The sequence below is a fragment of the Thamnophis elegans genome, chromosome 4 (genome assembly GCF_009769535.1).
Source record: "Thamnophis elegans isolate rThaEle1 chromosome 4, rThaEle1.pri, whole genome shotgun sequence".
NCBI classification, from domain to species: Eukaryota; Metazoa; Chordata; class Lepidosauria; order Squamata; family Colubridae; genus Thamnophis; species Thamnophis elegans.
The window spans coordinates 99,550,063-99,563,730 of record NC_045544.1 but is presented as its reverse complement, the minus strand read 5'-3'; the positions used below and the strand labels follow the sequence as shown (position 1 = coordinate 99,563,730).

Genomic DNA, 13,668 nt, shown 5'->3' with positions numbered 1-13,668 from the left:
TACAAGAGATCACACAAGTTCTCTAAATCAACACTCCATTTTGAGAAATCTCAAAGTCCAAAAATAGTTGGTGAACACTACCCCCCCCCTCAGTTGTTAAAATAACACAATTTGATAGCGATCTTGAAGGAAGCATGGTTTCCTGAACGCTGAGAAGTATCAAGTATTTTTCAAAAAAATCAAATTATTATATTACATGGCATACATTTATGGAATCAGACCCACCTGGAGTTGAAATTTCATTCTGTGGCAAACTGTTCTGTAACAACCTAAAATTAATGCGAGAATGTATTAACCGATGCTAGATATCTAACAAAAGAAACTTTCTTTATTAAACAACATTTAAGAACTAGAAGAGAAATAAAAAATTTATTTTAGGAGTGTTAAAAGTCAGCTTATAAGTACAGATAACTTGGTTTATGACCACAATTTGGACCCATATTTTGGTTATAAGTCACCGTGGTCATAGGCCTGCAGCAGACCAATGGGATCTGCTGGCATGAGTGGGACGATCTTGGGGCGCACAAACCAAAGCTGTGCAAAGGCTCTCCTAGCTATGACCACCACTTGTTTTTCAAGCAGGAGTTGCAACTCCTGGATGTGCAATTCCTACTCAAAAAGCAAGTGGCGGTTGTGTCTAAGAGATTATTGTATTCTCTTGAAAACTCTTTCTCTCCATTCTCTTTGTATGGGAATGAGATAGAGGGTGTCAGGCAAAGGAGCGATTGCCTATTGAAATTGCTTTTTGTTAGAGCAGAGTGATTGGAGGGAAAAGGATTTCAAGAGCGTATGGTAAGCTGTTTTGCATAGTGCACCTGAGGCTGCCAACCCTGGGCTAAAGCATAATCCACAGTACATTTGATATGTAGAAAGACAAACAATTTACTTTCTTGCAATACGTGTCTCTAATCTCTCTGCTCTGCAAGGATGGGGGGGGGGGGAGGCGGAAAACTGACAAATCAAGCACAGTGCAAGTATTGACTGTAATGGCAATCACGTGATTGAGGGACAATATGAAGGTTGTAAATAGACCTTAAAGTTATTTTTTCAGCAGTGTTGTGCTGAATGGTATCTGAACAAATGGATGATAAACAAGGATTTCCTTTACCTCTAAGTTGGTACATGTCCTTGCCTCCTATTTTATCTAAGACAGTATCATCCAATTTGGAGTTCTCTAAATATATTGGCTAAGTTCTCTGTCTCGCTCTAGCTAACTACAATTACATGACCATAATATTTGCTAACATCTCTAAGATACGTTCTAAATAGATTTAGCAAAGACAGTTTATCAGCTGGCTATAACACACTTATTTCCTCATTGGACCACCTACTTTTTGCCTTCAATTTTATGGAGCAAGAAATCATAGCTCAGTAGGAAATTAAAGAAAGTAATGGCAACTCAGTTTTTTAAAAAAAAATATATAGAATATCCTTTGATTAGATAAAATAGTCATTATGCTCAACTTGCTTAATAGACATAAGCTATCAAATAGACCATACAACAGAAACGTACAGATACTGCTGATGTAATTTCTCAATTGGCTGGGCTTCATTTTGGATACCTCTCTGAATAATAATGCATGCCTGAGGCACATTTCCTTGTCTACCAAGTTGTTGTGCCCAAGCAATGTACAGAATTGATGATTTGTTACCAACTCCTTGGCTGTACATATAATCGAAAAAATGACTTGGATTATCAATGAAGTCAGCCTAGGGGGAAAAACAAGGCAACATCATTAACATACAATTTTTTTAAGGTAGTTATCTCAACTATTATAAACTCACATTATAAAACAGAAAAATAGTCATCAGTTTACAAAATACCATTCCATAAATGTTATGAAGTATTTTTTTTTTCAAAACTTGGCTTTGGAGCCAGAATTAATTATTTCCACAAATTCAGTAGAATTTAATTTAGTCATAAGTAAAGTCCTATGGATTTCAGCCCATCTATTCGGAGTAGAACAGACTGAAAATTCAATAATGTTGATCATGTTTAGATATCACTCTAAGTTAGAATTTCCTGAAATTTTCCTAATGAGAAAGAAACATATTCTTACTCCACTGCCTCATCTGGTTTATCTTGCCTACTGAAGTGGATAAACTAATATTCTTTCATAGGATGAGACTTGTCCCCAATTTAACAGACTAGAGTTGGAAAATATCTTCATAAATGGTCAAATAAATGTTCTCCTGTATCTCAGTTCACACAAGAGAAGGCAGCAGAAATGCATAAAAGGGATGCATGAGCTTGAGAAGCTAACATAAAAATTCATAGAGATTAATAAGTTTCATATGAAACTCCATTTTGATCTGATTTAAATATAAAATACTTACATTGGATTGACTATATTGTCATATCAACATATATAAAAGAAATTTCACAAGATCAAAATCAACCACGATCAAAAGAAAAACTGGGTAACGTTCTTTAGTGAAGAAAGCTTGATTCCAGAATTATAAAAATCTACTTCTAACATCAACAATACCACTACTTATTCATTGCTCTATGGTAAAGTTCAAAGAACATAGTTTACATCCTATATACCTACAAATTTGACACAGCAGTTGATGAATCTCATGTCGTCTTGATATCTCTTATCACTTAGAAATGTTTTCACAAGCTGCTCCAATAAAGATGACAGGCAATTTTGCTTTCCTTCTGCTTCTGACATTCCTTCTATCCACTGAAAATACCTAAAACCAAAATGAGTTAACTTAACTACTATCTTATAGTAATTTAAGGGTCTATATTAAAGAGTGAAGACAAAGAAAAGACCAACCTGTACCAGGGATCAAGTGGATCACTGCCACTGTAATTCTGTATATGAGCTTCAAACATTCTGTGAAAAAAACAAGACACACTAGCTTTTGTAACAGCTACAATATAATAATTTAAACATATTAGAAAAAACATTTCCCTAAAATCAATGTGGTTCCCAATGTGCTAAACCCCAACTCCCATAATGCTTATTCATTCTGCCACTGAGAAAGAGAAACCTGGTAACCGATCACTCTAATTCACATATTTCATTTTTTAAAGACAATATAGTTATAATATTCTTAAAGTTGTTGACATTTTACTTATTTGTCTCATTTATATACCACCAGATTACATTTTAATTAAAATTGATTTTAATTTTTTTTAAATTTATTTGATTTAAAATTGATTTTAAAATTTATTTAATCAAAATGTGATGTGAATATGTCATGTGATAAATACAAATACATAACTGTACCACCAAAGATTCCTGATTGTTTACTATCACAAAATTATAAAAAATATTAACAAACGCAAGATTTAAAAAAATAATAAAAATCACACTGAAAAGAAATGAAAAGGCAACTCTGTAAAACTTCTGCTGAATTACGTCCTGAAAATATAGTCTCCTAAAGCATGAAACACTACAGTATTTACTATCACATTAGTGTTATTTCTTAGTGACAATCTGTCCTTAACCTGGTCCTTCAGGTCTTTCAAAAGCCCATCCATCACCATTGTAACTCAGTTCACCCATCTTGCTGTTGACCATCCTGCCTTTCCTTTCACCTTTGACAATATTAAAGACATCTTCAGAGAGATAGGTTTTCATATAATGCGCCCCAAAATGATAATTTGGTCCTGGTAATTTGTTTCTTGAATGAGAATACAGGATTGATTTGTTCTATGATCCATTTTTATTTTTCTTGTTTTGGCTAGCCATGCTGTCTTCTCCCACACAAAATTTCAAAAGTGTCAATACTCTATCTATCATGCTTCTTTGAAGTCCAACTTTCACTTCCATAAACTATCATCGGAAAAACTACTGACTGTATGATCTAATCCTGTGATGGTGAACCTATGGAACGCATGCCACAGGTGGCATGCACAGCCCTCTCTGCGGGCACCTGAGCCGTCACCTAGCTCAGCTCCACCACACATATGCGTGTGCCTCCTGCCGGCCACCTGATTTTCAGGTCTCTGCTGTGAATGTGGGAGACATGTGCACATGCGTGGGGGCTGCACATGCATGCATGGGGATGCAGGGGGTCATGTATGCATGTGCAGGGGTGGGGAAAAGCACGGGGGTTGTGACACCCACCACAGCCCATTTCTGGTCCCACGAGGCCTGCTAGGCCCAAAATAGGGCGCAGGGGGGTTGTGCACATGCACGGGGGGAACACAGGGGGCATCATGTACATTTACAGGGGGAGCATGGGGGATCATGCACGCATGAACAGGGTGTGGGGCGCATTGCATTATGGGTGTGGGCACGCATGTGTGCATTGTCGCATACGTGTGCGCGATTTCAGCACACGAGAAGGAAAAGGTTAGCCATCACTGATCTAGTCTTTGCAAGCACATCATGGCATCTGAATATCTTTTCCAAGACCTTCATTGCTACTTTACCAAGTACTATCTATTGTATGTAGGTAGAACCAAAAGTATTGATGCCCTTTCCCCGTTTCCTAAAAAATTCCAATTTGCTTGAAATATGTTGAAACACAAGTAAATGGCATCCACCATTTTTATCACATAGTCCATAGAGCAGATACTTTGCTTTTGAAGTGTGATTTAATATATTCATCTAAATAATAAAACAAAGGAAAACAGCAAGGTCATAATTATAAACATTATCTGAATATTTTACTGTTTTGAAGCAAATATTGCAATCGAGAGCTTTCTGTAGCTGTGTATAAGAATCCTCAACTAGCAGTTTGTTCTGCTCTTGTTGGTTAAACTGCTTCAGATGTTTTGGATTTAATAGGTTCCTCTCTCAACGATGGCTGCAGCTCTTTCCATTATAGTTCCATTGGATTCAGAGTGAAGAAAGTTAGCACCCATCCCTCTTAGAAGAATGAAACATTTTAGCAAATATTAAAAAGGCAGAATATTATGTTTTCCCTAAAGGAGAAACATGTTTCTAAAGACAGAAACTCAGCCCAGGCTCCCTGCCCCCAACAGATATTTTGGTAGCACCTTATTTACAAGACAAAAGACCTCAACTCCAGGATGATGGGATTATCCTTCAGGGCAAGACCATTCAGCCACAATAGGAAATTGCCCTTCATTGCATCACCCAACAGGATTCAACCAAGCCTGGGACACAGACAACCTCAGCTAAGACTACATAGTCCCATGGGGGTCTGACAGCAGCCAATAGGATGCCTGTCCTTGCCACAGGAACAGGCAAGGCCCGAGAGAGGATATAAATGTCTCTCTCTCCACTCCATATGTTCAACTGCACCAGGACCTTGTGCTTAATAGTACTGCTCCATTAAATCATCCTTCCAAGTGGCCTTCATGTTTTCAGTGTCTTTCTTCCCATTTGGAACTGAGCCCAAATGGACATTTCTTCCAATAAGAGCTAAACTCATAGCAGGCCACTTGAGAACAGTACAATGTTTGCTTCTAATCATTCTTGGATTTCCTTAGATATTTCAACTCTTTATCGTGCAAGAATGGACTATGACTTGCAACCAGACAAAGCTTCACTCAAAATATCTTGGCCTGCTATGATTCAAGGCACCCAGTACAGGAGGCGACAAAGATCCCCATAACATTATGGAATCTCCTGCATGTTTCACAATAGATGCTGTTCTTTTCTTTAAAAGCATCATTTTTCTTCTGTGAACACAGAGCTGTGATTTACCCCAAAACCCTAATTTTATTTCACCTATCCTCTTCTTTCTCCCCAATTCATCTCTATTTAAATCCTAATCTAGCCTCTCTAGGCAACTGATGAAGTGAACTACAACTCACAAAAGCTTATATTTTTTAACAAAATTTGATAATTGGAAAAGATGCTACAACAGTGGTCCCCAACCATTACGTCACTAAAGAGTGGCAAAGGTGGGAGGGGATCGTTTTGCATTTGCAATAAAATTTTGCATGCTTGCCTGATGCTAACACAGCCCAATTTCCAACAGGTCACAGACGAGGAGTTGGAGACCCCTGTGCTACAAGACTCCTGATTATCTGCCTTTTGAATTCTTTAGTATTCAAATTGAAGTTGGATTCTGAAGACACCCTTCAGAATTCTAAGATTATTTGGAAAGCTTTTCTAGTTTTTCTATGTGTTTTTTCATCCTTGATATCATTTCAGATGCTGTTATAATACTGCTTTTTGTTATAATACTAAAGGCTCTTTAAATTTTTTGTTAAATTCCTTTTAGATCTTTTGTCTTCACTGGCTTTGCCTTCTCTTTTCTTGGTGATTTCCAGATTTTGTTCTAACATCCATTGTACTTTTTTCTGTTTATTTTACACTTTAGCAGCCTCTTTCCATCATCCTTAACAACTTTTTAAAGTTCAGACCACAGTTCCTCTGATGACCTATCAATGAGGTTCAGGACTTTAGAGCAATTTCTCATGTCCTCCTTGAAAATGATGGAGTATGTGTGTATATTTGTTATATTTTATTGATTTGATAGTCATTAGAGTCAGGAAACATGCAAGTTTAATATATTATTATGGTTGGCTGCATAATCAACCAAGTTTAGACAGAATTTGGCATTCTTGTCCACCTATCACGTTTCCCAAGACATGGGATATATCATTGTTTAATACTTTTAAAGGTTGCAGGATGCAAGCTGTTCCAAATAAAGCTGCCTTTTGCAATTGACTGATGATTTTTTGCCATTGTTGAATTTCAAATTTATTACTCTTCTCAGAATCTTAACATGGAAACTGGGTGGATTTTTTCTGCTTTAGCTTGATTTGAAAGTTGCATGTGAGCAGTTTGCGATGTTCTATAGTCAGCCCTCCTGGGCACGGCTTTGCTATCATAACTGAGCTGTACTATCACCTTGTAGAATCTCACCTCCTTGCTATATATCATTCCCAACTATAAAGGCATCCTTGTTGTTCATGTACTGAATGATAAACAGTATGATATTCTGCCTGAAAATTCATTTCAGCTCACTGATGCCTAAGATGTCAATGTGTAGTTGATTCATCATTCACTGTGTTGAGTTTTCCTACATTAATGCCACTTGCATTCCATGTCTCCATTGTAATTCTGTCTTTGCAACTTCAATTTTCTTTTCCTACACTGCAGCCTCAGCAATTAAATTCCCCACAATCTTTTATTTAGCTGTATTTTAAACACCATTAGTATTCCAAAAGAACCTCAGGAACATGTCGATATGATCCAACTTAGAGGCCCATCATCCAGTACATCATCAATCACTTTATCTTATCTATCTATATGGTTTCCTTTATAAAATATAAAAGTGTTTTATCACTCTTCCAGGCAGTATGAAGTGACCACTTTGCCCTTGCCACCAAAATGAGCATCTCTTCTAGAATCTCCCCATGTCACTGCTTCCCTTAACTAGGCAGCTGGAATGACCTTCATATTTTGGGGTGACCTTGCTACCATTCTCCACTCATTCCTCCCAGGACAACTCTACAGTAAAGCATATCTTTATTTATGTGGTCCAGGACCAGTAGACGGACAAAAATAAGACAAAATTAAAACTGCAATACAGCAAGACCAATGCGGAGTGAGTACACATTTTTAAGTACTAAAAGTGCACATAGAAAAGTACAAAGCAATCACAAACAGCTAAAAACAATTAAGAACATAAAATCCCGAGTAAAAAAATAAATAAATAAATTTAGGTAAGTGGGTAACTAATAAACACTATGAGCTATTTAACTTGAAAATAAGACAACAGGATTTGAGAGGATAGGTTTTTTGCACCACTGTATATATTTCTTATATTACAGTATTATTTTACTTTTATTTGTAGATATGTGCTTTTCTTTATGCTTTAGTAATTTATATTTTTTTATCCGTATGTTTATTGATAATTGTACCTAGTTGTTTTACTTTTTTCTTTTATTATCAATTATCAAATAATAAAATACATATAAAACCCCTGGTGATAGGAAATAAATGTTTTCAGATGAATGACTAGATATATGAAAATTTAAGTGTGGTCTCCATAAGGCACTTTTTAAAGCCTTCTCTATCCCACTGGTTTGATTCCAATTAAGTAAACTAAGGTTGTCTCCATCACCAAGTCTTTTCACAGAATAATTAAACCTAATTATTTTCACCCTTCTACAAAAACAGAGGAAACTAAAATGGTTGTAAGTTAATCTGCGGTGAGTGGCTCTTCTAAAACAAAGTTCCTGTAAAGTGAGGTGTTGCAGGTATTATCAGTCAATTTCAGAATGTACCAGCCCAAATCCAATAGTCTTTCTGTACTGTACAATATGCCACACAGTGCACAGCTGACCTGAGGTATAGGTAGTCCACAATTGAGCCCAAAATTTATGTTGCTAAGTGAGAAATTTTTTAAGTGAGTCTTGCCCCATTTTACAACTTTTCTTGCCCTATTTGTTAAGTGAATTACTGAAGTTGTTAAATTAGTAACATGGTTGTTAGGTGAACCTGTTTTCCTCATTGGCTTTGCTTGTCAGAAGGTTGCAAAAGGTGATCACATGACCCAGGACACAGCAACTGTCAGATATGTGAGTCAGTTGTTAAGCCTCCAAATGTAAATCACATGACCGTGGGGATGCTGCAATGGTCATAAGTGTAAAAAAGGTCAGAAGTCATTTTGTTACTGCCGTTGTAACCTTGGGTAGACACTAAATGAACTGTTCTAAGTTGAGGACTATCTATATTAAAGAAACCCTGCATGGCAGGCTGTTAAATACAAACGTCAGAAAAAGAAAAGTCACAAGTCTTGCCAATGATAACAATAGTTTTGTAAATAACAGTCACCTCCCTCCAATTATGATTTCCTAAAAGATTCCTGACTACAAAACAGTACGCTTCCTCTGAAAGTAATGAAGACCAAAGCAAAACAATCTCAAATGAGGAAGTTGAAAAGTAAAAGAAGCCGATCAATGTGGACCAATTTCCACATCAGAATCCTCCCATATAGAATCAAATGGCAACTATATAGCCAAGGTTGCTATTGAAGTGAAATTACATATATTACGTTCTTAAAACTCCTTTTGGCTCAGCAGGACAGTATTAACCTATAATGTTAATAGAGCAAACATTATACACCATAATGTGTATGTGTAAATTGCAGTAAAATAAACTGTTAACAGAAAACAGTAAGGAAAAAAAATACCCAGCCGAAGCCCAGGTAAACAAAACCCAGACTATTACTGACTTCCTTCCCCCCGCCCGCCCCCCCCCAAAAAAACCAAAATAACTCCAGATATCTGACAACTAAGAGCAAGGGCAAAGTACTACTATCCCCAGAGAGGACCACAGACCTGGCACTACAGCTAAAGAAGTGTTCAAGAATTGCTCTCCCAGGACTGCTCATCTTACAGAAACAAAAGAACAGAGGTATGTAAAAGGTTTGTGTCATATTTATATAGATGCATATATATTGTAGCCTGAAATTGCCGTGCTTCAGTACCCTCTTTCACTTGCATGCTGCATGTAACGACTGCACGTAGGAACCTGCAGAGGGCAATTCCCATGCAAAAGGTAAGTCCCCCGCCGCCATCACAATCATAACCCGCTTGAGTCTCGGTAAGATACTAGAGGGGCCAAATGTTACTAGTCTAGCTGACCCTCGCAGGAGTAGGAAGACATTCGTTCAGCCAGAAATCCGCGGGAGGCGAAATCGCTTCGCCCTTCCAGTTACTCACTGTGTGCGAACTGAGAGGTCCATGGCGGCCTCCGAGCAGACGGCATCCATCATAACTGGCAGGAAGCATACAGAAAAATTCAAATCCTCCCGCGCAGACGCACAGGCGCTATGGTCTTACGATGATTGGCCGATGTCCCAGGAAGAGCACCCAATCAGGAGGACATCTTGATCCTTTGGTTTATTAAAAGCTCCCAGTAGCTTCATAGGGAGCAGGAGAAAGGGGATGGCGATGCTGGATTTTCACGTCCAGTTGTAATTTGAACACCGCCATGGACGTGGCAGAAAAGCAAAAGGGAATCCGTTTTTCTAACTCCCTGTCCCGTAAAACTGTATTCAGGCTTTGGCTCCCCCACTCATGTGAGAGTCGGAAGTATAACTAATGTTTTAACTGAATTCTGAACGAAACATACAAGTAGATCGTTCAAAAAGGAACTGCACCATTCTGCAATCGATGTCTGATCCTTGCAAATGTTTACATTGCATCTGTACGCACGTTTGTGTAGACGTATGACGGCTTGGTTAAGTCTTGCACCTTTTCCAATTCTTTCCCTAATTCCTGTATGAATGTCTGTATTTGTACATGTGGATGTATTATGTAAACGTTCTTTTCTCTGATCTCTCAATAGAAAGTCATCGTCCTTGTCGTTATTACTTCTAGATTTGCACTAAATGAAGTCTCGCCTTTAAGCTATGTCAAAGGGTATATTTCTTTGTTGCTAAGGTTCCTGATATTTTTTTTTACTATTGTTTCATTGTTATTGTTATTTTCTGAAATTTGACTTTATTAAACCATTCCAGAAGAGGGTAGCAAATAGTAATTTTTTTTCTACAAAAGACACACAGACACACACAGATAAGACAAAATGCCATGCCTGTTTCTTAACAAATTTAAAAAGCTTGACCCTCTGGATGAATTAGCCTGTTTAAAATTAGAAATAGTTCTTTCATTAGCAACAAAATCTTTTGTAGTAAATATAAGATGCCTGTTGACATTTTAAAATTCACTTTTTCTTCTTCTTCCAATCATGTCCAATCCTTGAAGAGGGCCTGGCCAAGTGCAGCTTTCTTGGCAAGGTTTTTCAGAAGTGGTTTGCTCTTGTCTTCTTCCTAAGTCTAAGAGAAACTGACTAATCAGAGGTCACCTGGCTAGAACTCACAGTCTCCCAGTTTCTAGTCTGATACCTTAACTGCTACACCAAACTGGCGCTCATTGTAATTTTACACAGGTTGATATTAAGTCCATTTATTTCAGAGGAAATTCTTCCCCAGGTAAATGTTTATTATTTTTTATTTGTGTAGGTAGTCAATGGGGAAAACAGACCATAAACAGGCAATATAAAAATAACAAGAAAATAAATGTTATGGGGTTTCAGGCTTAAAATCCACACATTTATTATTGCAGACTGACACCCACCCAAAGATACAGTATGCAGTTTGTATCCCAATGCTTTACCTGTTTGTTCAAGGAAACCATGTTTGGTGAATTTACTGTCAAGAAAGGACTTTAAAACATAGCCACACATTTTAGTCAATTATGCACATAGTCATTGTTTAGTGGCCACAGTTGGAACCACAGCAACTCAGTGGTTAAGTGAAGTTGATGCTTAATGAAATTGTGACTATGCTTATGATATTAGTTCAGTTTTTCTTTGTTTTACAGATCTATAAAGGTCAGAAATATGAAGACTGGTCATAAAGTTATGTTTTCACGAGCACTGTAACTATGAATGGTTGCTAAATAGCAATAGCAATAGCAGTTAGACTTATATACCGCTTCATAGGGCTTTCAGCCCTCTCTAAGCGGTTTACAGAGTCAGCATATCGCCCCCAACAATCCGGGTCCTCATTTTACCCACCTCAGAAGGATGGAAGGCTGAGTCAACCTTGAGCCGGTGAGATTAGAACCGCTGAGCTGCAGATAACAGTCAGCTGAAGTGGCCTGCAGTACTGCACCCTAACCACTGCGCCACCTTGGCTCCTAAATGAGACAGTCACAAAATAAGGACTACCTGTAATAGCAATTTTGTGTGAGGGGTGCCTAAGGACTGACTGCTAGTGACTGCCCGAACAAATCCGTGCAGTTTCCTTGGTAAGATTTCAGTATAATTTGCCATTGTTGACTTCCTAGGGCTAAGAAAGAGTGTTTGGTCCAAGATTACAGAACTGGCTACATGCCTATCCTTTGATAGAACTCAGGGTCTCCCGATTTCTAATCTGGTTCCTTACCCAATACACCAACTAATTGTCATAGTAGCAGGAGGGTTGTTTTTTTTAAAAAAAAATTAAGGCTGCAATAGTGTAATTCCTAGGGGGGCATCACAAGGGCCACGGGTATTTTTAGCTCTCCTTAAGGGAAAAGTCGACCCTCTGCTTTAAAACAGCCCATGGTCCTAAAGCTGCAGTGATACAAGCTTCTCTAATACCAGAATTCAATGGTATAAAAGAGACCAGAAAGGCAATCTGGGAGCATTCCATGTAGGACAGGTTATGGATCTACAGATTTGCTATGTTCAGAGTCACTATGGGAACAGAGAGGAAATGGTGCTAGTTCTGAATCAGGCATATATTTTCCCTTCTCATAAGAATCAATGAGGAGAAAGGTTAAAATAAAAGAAAGTTAGATGTCTCCTAAAAGCAGGGAAGAATTCAGAGGTGGTACTCAGCCAGTTCGGACTGGTTCAGGTGAACCGGTAGAGCCGACGATCAACTGGCCCCACCCACCCGCCCCTGTCCTTTATTTCCTGCTTTCTAGCTCATCTCAATTGTGGGGCACAGCTGATTCTCCCCCCCTCCCGCTGTTCTACATACCATTGCTGACTTGAAAGGTAAGCAGTTGAGCTTCTAAATGCTCAATTTTCAGTGCTATGCACAAAGCGCACACTCACCAATTGTTAAACTGGCAGCATCCCGCCACTGGAGAATATCATGTCCTGATTGCCTGCTTTATTTTGTTCCCTCTCTCTTTGCCTGGTCTGTATGTTTGGTATAGTTTGAATTCTTGCTTTTTTCTTTCACGATGTCCTAGAACAGGGTTCCCCAATTCCCAGTCCATGGACTGGTACCGGGCTGCAGCATGCCAGAAATTTGTCTGCACAAAAAAGCTCTGTCTGCAGGATGCAGACAGCATGTGAAATCATGCCTGTTCTGGTCCTCTTCACCGATCCCTTGTGCCCAAAAGTTTGGAGGCTGCTGTCCTAGAGCATATTTCTCTATAGCTCAAAAAATTATAAAACATTTAGAAGGCCACATATTGATAGATCTCAATAAATATTATTATGTTTTACTTTTTTATATTGAAGTAGCATTTTTTAAATAAAGCTGTGTGATTTATAGAAGGTGTTAAGTGCCTTTGGTGCTTTTCCTTATCAGACCAATTAATCTCAGTTAGTCTTTAATGCAGTCAGGTGTGTGTATGGTTGTAGCCTAGGCTTTTGTTTTATATAAATGTTTTTTCAGATTTAATAAGAAACATCTGGGTGTCAAGTGAGTCATGTAAATCTGATTGGCTAAAAGATATCTCCTTGGTATCTGGCAAAAATACATTCTTTTTTTCATGCATTATTCTTATCTTCATCTGACCAAGTCCCTTGCAAGCATGGGTCAATTCCCATATCATAAAAGTATCTGTTGGATCTTGAGCTTTTGTTTGGCTTTGACCTAGGGAAGTATATGAATAATAAGTATATGTTATATACATATAAGAAATATGAATATAAGGGAAATCTTCCTGATGGTAAAATCTGTAGAACAGTGGAACAATTTTATCTCTGGTTTTTAAGAAAAGGATGGACAGCTACCTCTCAAGGATGGTTTAATTGATTTTCCTGAGCATTGTAGAGAATTGAGCTACCCAACTCTTGCGGTCCCTCCCCGGTCCACAATTCCTTGATTTCATAAGCTGGGTCATTGTGGTTACTAAAACATGGTTTATATCTTAATGTATATGTGAAATGTATTCAATAAACATTTAGTGGTTGGGAAAACCAATAGTCAGCCCGATGTATGAGCGTGTCACTCTCTTTGATCATATTCTACCTGATAGACTATCTGGCTGAG

At 38.0% G+C, this 13,668-nt stretch overlaps 1 protein-coding gene across 1 annotated transcript in view; it reads right to left on the bottom strand.

The window, feature by feature from the left end:
- The window catches only part of BUB1 (BUB1 mitotic checkpoint serine/threonine kinase), a 54,308-nt gene extending 44,615 nt beyond the window's left edge, over positions 1-9,693 (bottom strand). The window contains 5 exon segments of the mRNA XM_032216073.1: positions 226-269; positions 1,514-1,710; positions 2,553-2,697; positions 2,784-2,843; positions 9,611-9,693. Coding sequence (XP_032071964.1) covers positions 226-269; positions 1,514-1,710; positions 2,553-2,697; positions 2,784-2,843; positions 9,611-9,663 — 499 coding nt within the window. The 5' untranslated portion in view covers positions 9,664-9,693.
- Between the last annotated feature and the right edge of the window lie 3,975 nt (positions 9,694-13,668).